The following is a 17,401-nucleotide window of genomic DNA, read 5'->3' on the forward strand; positions in this document are numbered from 1 at the left end:
TACATGTTGATGTGTTCTTTGCCAAAAATAATATTCTCTAACTTCATGCATGTCATTGCTTTATTACCTGTATCATCTCATTTATTGTTTACTATTCATAGAGATTAGTACCATTTCCAGTTTAGAGAACAGTAAATTATAAAGTTGAAGTAGTCTCCCAATCTTGTAAAAGTGATAGAGCCAGAATAAGAACAATCTTTTTTAAATTAATTTTTAAATTTTTTTTAGAAAATTGACTGTTTATTGTATAAAACATGTTTTGTAATATATGTGTATATGTATATAGTGGAATAGCTAATCAAGCTGATTAGCATTTGCATTATCTTATACTCAGCCATTTTCAAGACTAGAATACTGGGTTGTGAAACATGTTTTTACTGTGAAACTTGTGCTATATAACTTTTTGCTATATGTTGCTGATGCTTTAACATCTTAAATTTACAAGATGGGAAATTAAAACTATTCTCCGGTATAAAATTTACTATGTGTAAATACCTGTTTCAAATGATTTTTTTTTTCTTGTACGTTTTGTTTTTAAGATTCTTGGATCTCCCAGTCAGCTTCATTTCCCCGTAATCAGAAACAACCAGGGGTGGACTCATTATCACCAGTGGCCTCGCTTCCTAAGCAGATTTTCCCGCCTTCAGCCCAGCAGCAACCCACTAAACCAGTTAAAGTCACCTGTGCAAACTGCAAAAAACCTTTACAGAAGGGACAGACAGCATATCAGCGCAAAGGATCTGCTCACCTCTTTTGTTCTACCACCTGCCTTTCTTCTTTTTCTCACAAACCTGCTCCAAAGAAACTTTGTGTTATGTGTAAAAAGTAAGGTTTGCCTCTCAACATTCCATATGGTTGACTATTGGTGACATGAAATTTTAAGAAAGTTGTTAGTAAGTCTCTTAGTGGTGATTTTCTTGTATTTTAAAAATGAGTAAGCAAGCTTGAATCTTGAAGCCAAACTTATAAGAGATAGCAATGGAAGTTTACCAGTCTAGGTGTTAATGGAGAAGAGGCTTCCTGTTTGGTTAGGTATTGAGGTTGATTTAGATAGGTCTTTATATCAATTTTATTGTAGTCTCCATTGCACTCTTTGAATTTATAAAAATATGTATTTATTTACTTCAATTGTAAGGTTTTAGTTCTATCTAGATAGAAATATTAAACATGAAATGCTTACATATAATTATCTCTGTGTTAATGCTATCTTCAGATTGAGATTATTTAAAATCAGCAACTGTGAATTTTATATATGTTTGTTTGTTCTGAACATTAAGGCACTGGTAAAGACTCAGGTATGATTTTTGCCTGCCTTGGAAAAAAGAATCATCTCTTGCCTCTTTTTGGGTCTGGCTACACTGGTTAAAAATAGCTGGAATGGTATATCATATGCAAGGTCAAACAGGGTGGATTTTCTATACCATGTCTTGAAGTAGCCAAGTCTGTGAAGTTATGTTTAGATCTTGGTAAACTCTGGAAAGGGCTTAGTGCTCTATACATGTTTATTACAGTTAAATATTAAAGCAATTGTTTTATAGGTTTTTGATTGCTTTATTAAGGTAGTTGACTTAAACACTGTAGTATGTAATCTTAAAATTCAGAATTAAAATCTTCATAGATTTGAATATTATTTCCTAACATTTCTAACATCTTTCTAGGAATGATGTATAGAATGGTGGTTGACATTATTTTGGGGTTGGATGGCAAAGAGGGTGGATTTACCTTTAGGCACCCCTCTGGGATGCATGCCACATTCCTGTGACCTTAGGTGTCTCATGTTTTCTGCTTATCTAGGAGCAAGAGGTGGGTGGAAACAAGGGATGAGGGAAATGAACAGGTACAAATTGAGAATCCCATAACCCTGAAGACCAGAAATCTGAAATGTTATAAAATTCAAAACTTTTGAGCACTAACTTGCTACAAGTGGGAAATTTCATATCTCACCTCTTGTGACAGGTTGTAGTCAAAATACAGATACTCTAAAATATTGTATAAGGTTATTTGTGTATATAAGGTATATGTGAAACAAATAAATTTCATGTTTAGACTTGGGTCCCCTGCCTAAGATATCACATTATGTAAGTACAGATATTCCAAAATCTGAATTCACAGTCAGAAACATTTCTCCTTCCAAGTGTTTTTGATAAGAGATATTTACCTGGATTATGCATTTATACCTCAATAAAATAGTTCTCAACATTAACTCCATATAGTTAATAACTTTTTTTTTTTTTTTTTTTTTGACAGGCAGAGTGGACAGTGAGAGAGAGACAGAGAGAAAGGTCTTCTTTTTGCCGTTGGTTCACCCTCCAATGGCCGCTGCGGCTGGCGCACCGCGCTGATCCGATGGCAGGAGCCAGGTGCTTCTCCTGGTCTCCCATGGGGTGCAGGGCCCAAGCACTTGGGCCATCCTCCACTGCCCTCCCGGGCCACAGCAGAGAGCTGGCCTGGAAGAGGGGCAACCGGGACAGAATCCGGCGCCCCAACCAGGACTAGAACCCGGTGTGCCGGCGCCGCAAGGCAGAGGATTAGGCTAGTGAGCCCCGGCGCTGGCAGTTAATAACTTCTTGTTTGATGTTTATGGGATCTGTAAGGAAGCCTTATTGAATTTCAAGATAGGTCAGGTAGTGGCAAGGATTTAATAGTATGAAATAGTGTTGCTTTTCAGTCTTTATTGCCAAGAGTTTCTCAATAGTAAAAATGATGTATTGGATCCAAAGATGGTGTTTAGTTTCCAGGATTTACTCTGTAGAGGTGAAAAATGTCAACTATTACTCTTAGATTTTAATTCTTTTAAAATGAGATTTTACTGTAAGTTGTCCATCTTACATTTCAGAGACATAACTACAATGAAAGGAACCATTGTTGCTCAAGTGGATTCAAGTGAATCCTTCCAGGAATTCTGTAGTACATCTTGTTTGTCTCTCTATGAAGACAAACAGAATCCTACTAAAGGAGCTCTAAATAAATCAAGATGTACAATCTGTGGTAAACTAACAGAGGTTTGTATTTTTTCAGTTGGTTCTATCTAAGAATCTTCTAAACTGTATTTAGCAGTTATTACCTACTCTATAACTATCCTACTATGTAATCACTTTCCCCTCTAGGGAGAGTGATTAAGAAAAATCACAATGTTAATTGCCTGTTTTTTTATGGAGGTTGTTGGGAGCACTAACAGATAAGGTGATACAGCACATGGTTGATTTTAGTCTAGAATGTTTATACAAGTAGGTCACTATGCAAGAAAGCCAATTTTGCTGAAAAGTTGAACAAGTGTATGCATAATGTCATTTGAATTATTTATATTATTTCTTTGGAGGAGTGTACTTTACATGTCATTTAGATTTGTCTGAAGATTTCCAATCTGTTTATGAAATTTAATATTAACACTAACTAAACTTGGTTGTTTTTCTACCATTTTTGATACCTCTAGAGAAATTTGTAGTTATGTAATTGGTGGAATTTTCTTTTTCTTGGAGCCATACATGGGTTCTGTGTGTATAAAAACAGTATAAAATAATTGTGAAATATATTTTGTTTCTCCTTTTCCTCAAACCAAATTGGGGCATCTTTGTTTCTGTTTGAACATCTGGATTTTTAGCTACTTTGTCAGACTGATACTTTTTTTGTTCATTGTTTTTCTTTTAGATTCGACATGAAGTTAGCTTTAAAAATATGACTCATAAGCTGTGCAGTGACCACTGCTTTAATAGATACAGAATGGCCAATGGTCTAATAATGAATTGCTGTGAACAGTGTGGAGAATATTTGCCCAGTAAAGGTGCTGGAAATAATGTTCTTGTGATTGATGGTCAGCAGAAGAGATTTTGCTGTCAGAGTTGTGTCAGTGAATATAAGCAGGTAATTCATATTCTGATCAAAATTTGGCATTCTTTGAATGTATTGGAAAGTTCTGTAATAGTTTTACGGTAATATTTTATTAACCAAGTGTACATTGAAATCTCATTTAATTCTATTAAATGTAATGTCATGGGCATAATCTACTTGAAATAAATGCTGTATGTAGATTATTGGAAATAAGGTTTTTGAATTTTCTCTTTTGACAGTTAGGGGTTAGGAATAGAATTTTTCAAACTGTTGAAACTTAGCTTGGCAATGATTATCTTGTTTAAATTTTAAGGTTAATTTTAAGATTTTAAAATTTATTTTTGTATTAAAACATGGGATTCAAAAGTAAACATATATAGAAAGCTATACTCAGAAAAGTTTAATGGGGCTGGTGTTGTGCCGCAGCATTAAAGCCCTGGTCTATAGCGCTGGCATCCCAAATAGGCGCCAGATCAAATCCTGGCTGCTCCACTTCCAATCCAGCTCCCTGCTATGACCTGGGAAAGCAGTAGAAGATGGCCCAAGTTCTTGGGCCTCTGTACCCATGTGGGAGACCTGGAAGAAGCTCCTGGCTCCTGGCTTCGGATCTGTGCAGCTCCAGCCATTGTGGCCATCTGGGTAGTGAACCAGTGGATAGAAGATCTCTCTCTCTCTCTCTCTCTCTCTTTTTCTCTCTGCCTCTGCCTCTCTAACCTGCCTTTCAAATAAATGAATAAATCTTTAAAAAAGAAGAAAGAAAAGTTTAACTCCCATTTTTATTTTCTGTTCTTGGCATTGTTTTATAGGTATCCCTTTTCAGTTCTTACTATTTTATATTTCCTGTTTTTGAAAAATTTAGAAAATACATTGTCATTGTTTTCCTTTTTTCTTATACAAAAGGCAGCTAATTACATAAGAATCGTATATCCAGATACTGTCATGCACTTAATGACAGGGATGTTTTCTGAGAAATGTAGAGGTTATGCTGTGAGAAATGGATCATTAGGTAATTTCCTGTGAACACTGTAGACTGTGAGGTATATTTACACAAACTTAGGTGGTACAGACCAATCACTTGAGGTATCCTATTAGTGCAATCAAGAGACGTGGTAAACATGAAATGTATGAAGCTGCTGAAGGTGTGATATCTTTTAGTAATTTAAAAAATTTATTTATTTGAAAGGCTGAGTGACAGAGAAGGTCGGCAGGAGGAAAAAAGAGATCTTCCACACTCACTGATTTATATCCCCAATGGCCAGGTTTGGACCTTCCTGATCTCCCACATGGGTGTGCTCATATTCTTGGGCCATCTTCTCCTGCCTTCCCAGATACATTAGCAGGAAGCTTAATTTTAAGTGGGGCAGCCAGGACTTGAACTGGTGCCCTGATACAATACATTTATTTTATTTGTTTTAAAGATTTATTTATTTGAAAGTCAGAGTTAGAGGAGAGGCAGATAGAGAGTGGTCTTCTATCAACTGATTCACTCCCCAAATGCTTGCTGTGCCGATTTGAAGCCAGGAGCTTCTTCCTGGTCTCCCATGCTGGTGCAGAGGCCCAAGGACTTGGGCCATCCTCCACTGCTTTCCTAGGCCATAGCAGTGAGCTGGATTGGAAATGGGGCAGCCAGGACTTGAACCGGCACCCATATGGGATGCCAGCACTGAAGGCGACAGCTCCAGCCCCTACATTTATTTATTTTAAAGATTTATTTATTTGAAAGGCACAGTTGCGGGAGGTCTTCCATCTGCTGTTTCACTCCCCACATAGCTGCAATGGCCTGAGCTAGGCCAATCTGAAACCAGGATCCAGGAGCTTCTTTGAGTCTCCCATGTGAGTTTAGGGGCCCAATTACTTGGGCCATCTTCCTCTGCTTTTCCAGGTGCATTAACAGGGAGCTGGAACGGAAGTGGAACAGCTGGAACTCAAACCAGCTTCCCATATGGGAAGCTGTGCTTCAGGTTGGGGCTTTAACTGCTGTGCCATAGCACCAGCCCCTGGCACTGTGGTATTGAATGCTGGTATTGCTAATGATGGTTTAACCTGCTGTACTGCAAGAGTGTCCTCTGTCCCTGCCCCCTGCCTTTAATATAACTAGAAGGACTACACTTCAAAATAATAATTAAAGAGTACAGTATAATGAATACATAAACCAGTAACATAGTCTCTTGTTATCCAGTGTTAGGTATCCTATGTAAATTGTTATATGGCTGGTAGTGCAGTAGGTTTACACAATTGTCACCATAAATAAGTAACACATTGTGCAATGACGTTATGCTATCAGTAGGTGATAAGCATTTTCCAGCTCCATCATTAATTTTTATGGTACCAGCATTGAATATGATTGTCATTGACTGAAACATTCTTATTTGGCACATGACTGTAAGTTAAGTCAAGATACAAGTTTGAGGGACCGAAACGCAATTGGCTTAGTTGGTAAAGCCACCGCCTGCAGTGCTGGCATCCCATGTGGACGTTGGTTTGAGTTCCAGCTGCTCCACTTCCGATTCAGCTCTCTGCTATGGCCTCGGAAAGCAGTAGAAGATGCCCAAGTATTCGGGCCCCTGCACCTGCATGGGAGACTCTGGAAAAGCTCCTGGCTTCAGATCTGTGAAGTTCCGGCCATTGTGGCCATTTGGGGTAGTGAACCAGCAGATGGAAGACCTTCTCTCTCTCTGCCTCTCCATGACTCTGCCTTTCAAATATATAAATAAATCTTTTTTTTTTTTTTTTTTTTTTAAGATACAAATTGAGCTGGTGCCATGGCTCACTTGGTTAATCCTCCACCTGCGGCGCCAGCATCCCATGTGGGCGTCGGGTTCTGGTCCCCATTGCTCTCTTCCAGTCCAGCTCTCTGCCGTGGCCTGGGAGGGCAGTGGAAGATGGCCCAAATGTTTATTTTTTAAATTTTTTTATTTGGGAATGGTATGTTTTTCATGTTTCAAACTCATCTTTTCTTTCCTGCAAATTGTTTGTTTCTTGATCTTTTACCCCTTTTTTTGTTTGGGCTTTTTCTCAGGTTTTTTTCTCTTTAAATCGAACATTTATTTAACGGTGAAAATGAGTATGTGATTTCTTCATGAAACACTTATCCATAAGCTACTACGCTCCAGACACTGTGGTTGTTGCTAGGAATAATATAGTGGAGATATAAAATGGACATAGATCCTACCTTCATAGAATTTACAATTGGCGTAGCATACTTCAAATTCTTGGAGATAGGGAGAGCTACATAATGATGGAAATGTTCAGACTTTTAAAATTCTTTGATTAATCATATTGTATGATGTTATTATTGATGTTGCCTTTTCTGTATTTTGATACCTAAAAGGTACTTTTTTTTTAGTTGTTGAGAGGCACAGAGAGAGCTCCCATAGCTGGTTTGCTTTGCAGATTCCTGCTGCAGCCACAGTTGGGCCAGGTTGAAGCTGGGAGAAGGGAATTAAATTCAAGTTTCCCATGTGGTTTGCAGAAACCCAGTCACTTAAACCATTACTCTACCTGCAAGTCTATTTCAATAGGAAACTGGAATCAGGAGTCAGAGACAGGAATTGAAGCCAGGCTTTTCAATGTAGGACCTGGGTGTCTTAACCATTAAGCTAAACACATACACTACCTGGATGGTTGGAGTACTGACTTCACAGTTAGTTGGCCTGGGTTAAAATCCTGGCCCCACCAATTATAAACTTTGTGATCTGGACAAATTACTTAACCTCCCTGGGCCTGGCCTCTTTTTGTCATCTGTAAAGTTGGGAAAATATTAATCCTTGGTTTATAGTTTTATTATAAAGTCTTTGCCTTTCATCTTGATTTTATAAAAATTATTTTATTTGGAAGGCACACAGCAGACAGAGTGAGAGCATCAGAGTCAGATTATACATAGGTCTTCTGTCTTCTGGCTCACTCCTCAAAAGCCCACAACAGCTAGGGCTTGGGCAGGTTAAGTAGGTAATTCAATCCAGGTCTTCCCTGTAGGTGGCAGGGACCCAGAATACTTGAGCCATCTACCAGCTATTTCCCAGGTGTGTTAGCAGAAAACTGGTATTGAAAGCAGATCTGGGACTTGAACCCAGGTACTCTGACTTAGAATGTGGGCATTTCAAGCAGTGCCTTAATAGCTGTACCAAAAGGTCTAACTCAGTCTTGATTTTCAAGAACTTCATTCAAGAAATTGAGCATTAACAACATTAACAACTTTCTATCTGCTCTTACGTCCTTGAACTTAACCACTTTATTTGACTAATATTTGATGAAGTTCAGCCTTGTTAGTATATTTACTGATATGGGATGCTAGTGTTGCAGGCTACATCTCAACCCATTGTGCTACAGTACTGGCCCCTAAATTCCCAATTTTAATAGAGTTTTATTGATTCTGAATTTTGCATCATAGGCTTTTCCTTCTAGGTTGTAAAGGAATATTTTCTTTTAATATTTGTAATGAAAATATTCAACTCAAATAACTTGCAAATGAAAACAAAAGAGAAGTAAATAAGGGTAGAAGTTAATAAAATGTAATACTGAAAGAATTTAGAATACTATCTCTGAAAAATGTCTTTGGAAAACTAGAAATGAAAACAATAATTAATCAGTCACAAAAAGAGGTTGAAAAATAAATGCAAAGTAAGGGCAAGTAGGCTTAGACAATATTTATCAGTATTAGCCCTAGTTACTAATTTGGACAATCCCATATAAAAATGATGCATCTAGATTAAGTGATTTTCTATGAAAATAGTTTCCCTAAATTGATTTCACAACAGATAACATTAAGTAGGTGAACTTCCACAGAGAAAATAGATTAAAAATAAAACTAGCCAATAATTTAAGTTTCAGATTGTTTTTTCAGGGAAATTGCATCAGATTTAAACAACACCTCAGTAGTATTTTTTTTAAAGATTTTGTTTATTTGTTTGAAAGATGGAGTTACAGACAGTGAGAAGTAGGGACAGACAGAAAGGCCTTCCATCCACTGGTTCACTCCCTAAATGGCCACAATGGCCAGAGCTGGGCTGGTCCAAAGCCAGGACCCTGGAGCTTCTTCTGGGTCTCCCACACAGATGTAGGGGCCAAAGGACTTGGACCATTTTCTACTGCTTTCCCAAACCATAGCATAGAGCAAGATAGGAAGAGCAGCCAGAACACGAACCAGCTCCCATATGGGATGGCAGGGCTACAGGCCCTAATTTATGTTTTGTCTCTCTGAATTTTTATATTCTATACATTTCATTATAGTGGGATTGTACGATATTTGTTCTGTTATGTCTGGATTATTTTACATGGTGTAATGTTTTGAGTTTTATCAGAACCTCCTTACCTTTTATAGTTGAATAATCATTGTATGTGTCACATTTTGTTTATCAATTCATTATTCATATGATGGAGACTATGGTTTTCCTACCTTTTGGTAATTATGAATAATGCTTCAGTGAATGCTAGCAGTTTAATATAACTGTGTCCTGGTTTCCCATTCTTTTGGTTACAAATCTTGGAGTGGAATTGCTGGGTTATATGGTAATTCTATTTGTTTAGCTTTTTGAGGAATTATCTGTTTTCCACAACAGCCACAACATTTTCTGTTTCCATCAATCCACAAAGCTTCTGTTATCTGTGTTTAAATTTTATTATTATTTCTTTTAGAGGTAGAAGGATAGGAACCCATCTACGGTTCATTCTCCAGTTGTCCAGAGCTAATTAGCTCAGATCTAGGGGCCAGAAACTCAATCCAGATCACCACTATAGGTGACAGGAAGCAAGTTACTTTAACAGTCACCACTCCTTCCCTTCCAGGGTTTGTTTTAGCAGGAAACTCATCTGTTGTCAGGAATCAGAGATTTTTTTTTTTTAGACAGGCAGAGTTAGACAGTGAGAGAGAGAGACAGAGAGAAAGGTCTTCCTTTGCCGTTGGTTCATCCTCCAATGGCCGCCGCAGCCGGCGCGCTGCAGCCGGCGCACTGCACTGATCCGAAGCCAGGAGCCAGGTACTTATCCTGGTCTCCCATGGGGTGCAGGGCCCAAGCACCTGGGCCATCCTCCACTGCACTCCCTGGCCATAGCAGAGAGCTGGCCTGGAAGAGGGGCAACCGGGACAGAATCCGGCACCCCGACCAGGACTAGCACTTGGTGTGCCGGCGGCGCAGGTGGAGGATTAGCCTATTGAGCCGCGGCGCTGGCCGGTTCATTCTTCAGTTGTACTCAACAGCTAGGTTGGACCACAGCAAAGCTCAGAGCCTGAAACCCAATCTGGGTCTCCATGTATGTGGCAGGGACTCAAGTACCTGAACTGTCATCTGCTACTTCCCAGGGTGCACTTTAGCAGGAAGTTGGATTGGAGGCTGAGTAGCTGGGACATGAATCAGGAACTAGGATATGGAATGTGGGCCAAATGCCTACCCTGTGTTGTTTATACTTTGGATGTTGAATTGTAGGGTTCTTCATGTATTCTGGGTATTAATCATGGTCTTGAAAAGTTTCATGGAAAATACGTATTATGAAAAAAAAACCCATTTGTGGATATTAATTTTTTTGCACCAAAGTAAATTTCTCATTTAATTTTATTTTTCCATGAACTTTTTGAAGCATTTTTGGAAATTTTATTTCCCATTCATTGGGTTGTTTATTTATTGATTGATTTTTAAAGATTATTTGAGAGGCAGAGTTACAGACAGAGTTTGTGTTCTTCCATCTGCTGGTTCACTCTACAAATGGCAGCAGTGTTTGGTGAAGTCTTAAAGTTATAGTCATCTTAATGTTATTGTCATTCAAATGTGGTGCTTTGCTCACATTTTTTGGTGATGCTATTGTAAACAAATCTGTACTGCCTTTCATATAACAGTATAGCGTGTAATTGTATATAGTTACTAATATTTGATAATAAACAACTATGTTAACTGAGTTATGTATTCACTATAGTATACTTTTTGTTACTATTTTATTTATAAAAAATGCTGACTGTAAACCTGTATGCTGCTTTTACAGTTGCAGCAGCCCAGATACCTCATGTTTACTACATCTCTTGATTTTACACATTTTTTTTCTTCTTGTGCTTCTTTTAATCTGTGGTGCTTTGTTCCTGATAGCCCCTAAACATACAAAATCCATTGTTATTGTTAGTGAGGAAAAGGCCACAAGTGATTGACCTGGGAATAGTATTAAAAGTGGTTGATTGAGCCGGCGCCACGGCTCAACAGGCTAATTCTCCGCCTAGTGGTGCCGGCATACCGGGTTCTAGTCCCAATCGGGGCGCCGGATTCTGTCCCGGTTGCCCCTCTTCCAGGCCAGCTCTCTGCTATGGCCAGGAGTGCAGTGGAGGATGGCCCAAGTGCTTTTGCCCTGTACCCCATGGGAGACCAGGAGAAGCACCTGGCGCCTGCCTTCAGATCAGCGCAGTGCGCCGTCCGTGGCGGCCATTGGAGGGTGAACCAACAGCAAAGGAAGGCCTTTCTTTTCTCTCTGTCTCTCTCTCTCACCGTTCACTCTGTCAAAAAAAAAAAAAAAAAAAAGAAGAAGAAGAAGAAAGAAAAAAAAAGTAGTTGATTGTTATGAAGGTGAAAAGTCAGTGATGGTTATGCCTCACCAGTTTGGCATTCTCATTTAAATAAAATTCCCATTCAAATTCTGAAACATTTTGAGAATATATCATTAGATGATTTCATCATTGTATAAATTTTTTTTTTTTTTGACAGGCAGAGTTAGAGAGAGAGAGACAAAGACAAAGGTCTTCCTTCCTTTGGTTCACCCCCCAAATGCCTGCTACGGCCAGTGCGTTGCACTGATCCGAAGCCAGGAGGCAGGTGCTTCTTCCTGGTCTCCCAAGTGTGTGCAGGGCCGAAGCACTTGGGCCATCCTCCACTGCCTTCCTGGGCCACAGCAGAGAGCTGGACTGGAAGAGGAGCAACCGGGACTAGAACCCGGCACCCATATGGGATGCCGGCACCACAGGCATCATTTAGATAACCAGAGCTAGCAATAAATTCAACATCACAGTCTGGGTAATATCTTTTTATTTCAACATTACAAACTTTACTCTGGTCATGATTCATCATGGTTCTGGGAAGGAAATACTTTTTGACGGCCTCCCTGTATGGATGATTTCAGAATTTTTGGCACTAAAATAAACACTTTCCAGTTAGATTTTTCCATGAACTTTTTTGAAGTTCCCTCAGTAGGTGTGTCATTTTCCTCCATAGGTTTCAAGATTGTTTTCTTTGTGCATTTTCAGAAATTTGTGGTGTATCTTGTTGTTTTATCTTTTTTTTTTTTTAAAGACTTATTTATTGTATTTGAAAGGCAGAGTTACGGGGGTGGGTGTTGGGCGGAGAGAGAGAATTTTCTATCTGCAATGGCCAGGACTGTGCCAGACTGGAGAAAGGAGCGTCCTCTGGGTCTCCCACGTGAGTTCAGGGGCTCAAGTTCTTGCTTTCCTAAGTGAATTAGTAGAGAGCTGGATCAGGGGTGGCACAGCTGGAGTCTAACGGGCACCCATGTGGGATGCTGGCAATATAGCCCAAGGCTTAACATGCTATATACAACAGTGCCCGCCTTATCTTTTCTGGGGTTTGCTTATCTTTTTCTATATGTATTTCCCCAGATTGAAGCATTTTCAGACAGCATTGTTTTAGAGAAACTTTCTAGTGCTGACCTCTTCCTCTTCATCCAAGACTCTAAAGTTATGTGACTTTAATTTTTTGTCACAGTTCTGCAGGTCCCTGATGCTCTGTGTTCTTTTTTTGCCCCACCTATTATGTTTTCTTTGTTGAGAGGAGGTAATTTCTATTATTATATTTTCCAGTTTACTGATACTTTCCATTTGAATCTTTATAACCTCTATTTCTTTGCTGAGAGTTTGGCTTCTTTTTTCATTGACTTTTTAAGTTTATTATTGTTTTCATCTGAGAGACTGAGTAAGAGAGCTCCCATCTTCCGGTTCATTCCCCAGATGCCCACAGTGGCCAGGACTGGGTCAAATGGAAGCCAAGCCAGGAACTCAGTCTAGTTATCCCATGTGGGAGAGAGGAAACTAACTACTGTGTCATTACTGATGCCTTAAGAATCTGCCTTGGCAGGAAGCTGGTACATGGAAGGTAGACCCAGGATTCAAGCCCAAGTGTTGTATAGGCAACCTAAGTGTTGATTGTCTTTTTGTTGGACATCTATTGATTATCATTTTTTTTGAAGTTGTGCTTTTCCTGCTTTTGTTGTAAATGATTTTTGGTTAAAACTTGAACTTCTGAGATACTGTTAAAAAATTCTAAATCTTTGTTTGAACCTTGTGTTTTAGTTGGCTACATATCAAATGAAGCCACACCTCATTATTGCCAGGTTGAGGCAGAAGACCATCCTCTTTGCTTGGCCTCTCTTGACAACATTGCATGAGAGAGGGAGCCCTCATTGTTGCTGAGTGGGTGTGGGAGTTCTCGGCTCTCTTCTGGGCTTTAGCTTCTTCCTGCCTGACTGAGAGCAATAGGAATTCCTTGTTACTGTTTCCTACAAAGCTTCCGCTGACGTCAAATGATTCTGTTCTAGTGGATATGGACAGTGTTCTTTGTACTTCCAGTAAATAAAATGAAAATTATTTTAAAATAATGTTTTATCTTTCATTCTTTAAAATATTATTTGCATGTATTTTATAATTCACATAACATGTTCATAATTCACAAATAAATGAATAATTGGGACCCTATGCATAATTTTTTTACTGATAAAGGGACCTAGTCAGATAGGTTTGGACATCACCTTGAGATATACTCTAGTGAATGTCTTATTTTTCTGCAGTCAGAGTACTAAAATTATATAGTGATAAATTTCTTATTTTTTCCTCCTTTGACCTTTGTCTCTAACATTTAACTCTGGCTTTGTTGTTTGTCCTCACTATTTTAATTATTTTCCAGAATATACTGGTTATAGCTAATTAATCTAGATTCTGGATATAGAGAATATATAATGCCTACTTAACCTTTTAGTAGTTTCTTTGATTGGGGATACTATTTTGACTTCCACAGAAAAAAGTAAGTATAGGTATGACTTCTTGAATGTTCTATAAAGATGAAAGATGTAAATTTTCCTATGCTGGAAGCTTTTTTTGCTATAAAAAAGAAATCCCAAAACAAACCATTTTGAAGATGATGAAAATTTCACTGTGAGCTCGAAATCATTTGACTTTTGAAAGTTTTAAGATTTCATTATAGCTATTATAGTTTAATTGGTTTAAAGAAATCTGTGCACACATAATGTAATCCAAGAAAAAGGATTCTTCTCAGAAGGAGGAAAAATTTTAAAGGTATATGTTCAATTCCTTACTGCATTATTATAGAACCTTACTGCATTATTATAGAAGTAGTTTATCATTACATCATTTTTTCTTTTGGAAATTTAAGTTATTTGGGTAAATTTTCTGTAGGTGTGACATAGGGACAGATTAGATAGGCATTTAAAAAAGTTGAAATGAGTTTGTAAGTCAAAAAACAAATGATTGAGAAGCAGCTTTTACAGACTTCTCATTTATCTTTCAGTCTACCAGCACTTCTTTATATGTTTTTATAAAGTTAAAAAAAATTTTTTTTTTAGGTAGGTAGCCATCCAAGCTTCCTGAAGGAGGTTCGCGATCACATGCAGGATTCTTTCTTACTGCAGCCTGAGGTAAGCAGGAATGTAGATGGGGTGTAGGGCCCTAACATTTTCAAGCACTGCTACTTATCTTTAATGTGTGATTCCATTTAGTTTGTATCTGGAAAGTCACATGCATGTTGAAGTACATTAAAATTTATGAGCTTAGATGATGAATGTTCTATCAAGATAGATACATTTTTATTTTCACTAAGTTTTACATGTATTTTCTTGTGTTATACTTACTTGCTTTTATATATTTATGTTCTTAAAAATTATTTGCAGATTTTTTTTTAAGATTTTCTTACTTATGTGAAAGAGTTACAAGAGAGAGAAGGAGAGACAGAGAGAGAGGTCTTCCATCCGCTGTTTCACTCCCTACTTGGCAGCAACAGCTGGAGCTGGGTCTCCCAAGTGCGTGGCAGGGGCCAAAGCACTTGGGCCTTTTGTTGCTGCTTTCCGAGGTGCATTAGCAGGGAGTGGGATAAGAAGTGGAGCAGCCAAGACAAAGTGGCGCCCATGTGGGAAGCTGGCAATAGGTGGTGACTTGATCCGCTGTGCCACAATGCTAGCCCCATCTTTCCACTCTTAAAACAGATAGCAACACAGGGTACTTTCAGTCTCTTATGTCCTTTGGGAGTTGTTTTGCCTATTTTTTTCCTGGTGGTTCCCTTGTTCTTTATCTGGCCTCAGACGGTTTCTTTCCATAAATACACAGCTCAATTTGGATTCTTCTGAAAATACCTGATTAGATACTCAGAGCTATTTTTTGTATCACTCCATTGTTTTCAATACTCTGCTTCCCAAATTCTACTTGCTCTGATCTTCTGTTTCCTTAGATCAGTGAAACTAGTAGGCTTTCTCCGCTATCTACCCAGCTGCCTGCAGATGTAAGCTTGTTGGCTGAAGAGCTCAATTAAATTTTTTCCCTTTTCTTAAACAGTCCCCGCCTACCTTGTGTACAAAGTTTGAAAACCATTGTTTCCTATTTTTTGTCTAGTTATCTAGTTGCTAAAGGTGGGAAGTTGAGTTAAATCTAGTTCTGCTAGTCTGTCATGGTTAGAGATGGAAAGTCTGTGCTGCATCAGTCTAAACATTTCCTTTCTTTCATGACCTACACATTTTGAGTGTTCCTTAATTTATGTTTGTCCAATATATTTTTTTAAGATCTATGGGCCGGCGCCACGGCTCACTTGGCTAGACCTCTGCCTGAGGCGCCGGCATCCCATATGGGTGCCGGGTTCTAGTCCCGGTTGCTTCTTTTCCAGTCCAGCTCTCTGCTGTGGCCTGGGAGGGCAGTGGAGGATGACCCAAGTGCTTGGGCTCCTGCAGCCACATGGGAGACCAGGAGGAGGCACCTGGCTCCTGGCTTGGGATCAGTGTAGTTCTGGCTGTGACAGCCATTTGGGGGGGGTGAACCAACAGAGGGAAGGCCTTTGTCTCTCTCTCTCTCTCTGTCTCACTGTCTAACTCTATCTGTATATATATATATATAAAAGATCTATTCTATTTTTTTTTGAAAAGCAGAGTTACAGAGAGAGGTAGAGACAGAGAGGTCTTCCATCTGCTGGTTCACTCCCCAAATGGCAACAATGACCTGAGCTGAGCTGATCTGAAGCCAGGAGCCAGGAGTTTCTTCCAGGTCTCCCATGCGAGCGCAGGGGCCAAAGCACTTGGGCCATTTTTTTTTTTTTTTTTTTTTTTACTGCTTTATGGGATTCTGGCACTGCAGGCAGCTTTACCTGCTATGCCACAGCACCAGGCCCCCTGCAGCATTAATAACTTGTTTTGAAGTAAAGTTTATCATAGTTATACTGAGTATCTGCAACAAGTATGATGTAAAAAATTGAGAAATTTTAAGTCACAGGTTCCACTAAGCTTATGTGGTTTGTTTGTTGTCTGCAATGAGAATGAAGGAGAGTGTTGCTTTTCAGGTAGATGTTAATAAATATAAAATAATACATTTTCCAGACAGTGTTATGGTCTCCTTGTTTAGTTGATGCCTTAAAACTGTTAATAATTTTTATTCATCCTGACAAGTCACTGTCAGAATCACAAATTTAAGTGATAGAGTCACTCAGTCAACTTGAAGAATGTTAAATCCAAGATTTGTACTTCATTTATGTTGGTAAAGAAGTTTCACAGGTACCGATCCATGAAGGCCTCACATATAGATAGTAGGAGCAGGTTTATCTTTTCTCTGTGTAATCTTACAGCACAGTGGCAGGTGTTCTGAATATTTTTCAGTATTCCTAATCTGTATTGTGTTTTCAAACATTTTGTTTTGTTTTTGAGAGCAGAGAGACAAAGATAGAGAGCTCTCATCTATTGGTTCATTCCACAAATGTTCACAATGGCTGGGCCAGTGTTGGAGCTGGGAACTGGGGATGAAATCCAGATCTTCCATTTGGGTGGCAGGAACAAAATTACTTGAGCTGTCACTGCTGCCTCCTAGGGTTTGCATTAGCAGGAGCTGCAGCTGGGTATGGAACCCAGGTGCTCTGATTTGTGATGTGGATGTCTTAACAGACGTCTTATCTTGTAGGCTAAATTCTTGCTCCCAGTTCTGGATTTTAAACATTCTTTTATCTCCCATCATTTTGTTGATCTGTTTTCTTTTGACTTTTTTCCAGTATAAAAACTTAATCATCAGTGAAGAACTCAGAAGATAAAACCAGAGTAATCTCTCTTTTCCTTGTACCATTGGTAGGGTCGTAATTCGACATAGTATGTTTGCAGGCATCCTTTTCTGTTAGTATTTTTGCTGTTGTTAATTAGGGCTTCCTTTGTGAAAAATTGAATAAGTGAGGAATAGGCAGCATGTGTTTTTGTTTTCTTTTTGTATTTTGAGACTAAAACATATATTCCTGACATATAAATTAGTATATCTTTCACAAGCCTATTGTATTTGTTGTATGCTAAGAAAGCTGTCACTGGGGCCCAGTGCTGTGGCATAGCTGTTAAAGCAACTGTC

At 38.8% G+C, this 17,401-nt stretch overlaps 1 protein-coding gene across 21 annotated transcripts in view; it reads left to right on the top strand.

The window, feature by feature from the left end:
- The window catches only part of ZMYM2 (zinc finger MYM-type containing 2), a 109,859-nt gene that overhangs the window by 43,519 nt on the left and 48,939 nt on the right, over positions 1 to 17,401 (top strand). For 20 of the 21 annotated variants that reach the window (XM_051850065.2, XM_051850068.2, XM_051850067.2 and 17 more), the window contains 4 exons: positions 540 to 825; positions 2,837 to 3,002; positions 3,649 to 3,861; positions 14,389 to 14,460. In XM_051850065.2, the coding sequence (XP_051706025.1) occupies positions 540 to 825; positions 2,837 to 3,002; positions 3,649 to 3,861; positions 14,389 to 14,460 (737 nt within the window). The remainder of the gene's footprint in view (positions 1 to 539; positions 826 to 2,836; positions 3,003 to 3,648; positions 3,862 to 14,388; positions 14,461 to 17,401) is intronic. The other variant, XM_051850066.2, reaches the window with a different exon arrangement.

Source organism: Oryctolagus cuniculus, chromosome 9 (genome assembly GCF_964237555.1).
Source record: "Oryctolagus cuniculus chromosome 9, mOryCun1.1, whole genome shotgun sequence".
In the NCBI taxonomy this organism is placed as follows: Eukaryota; Metazoa; Chordata; class Mammalia; order Lagomorpha; family Leporidae; genus Oryctolagus; species Oryctolagus cuniculus.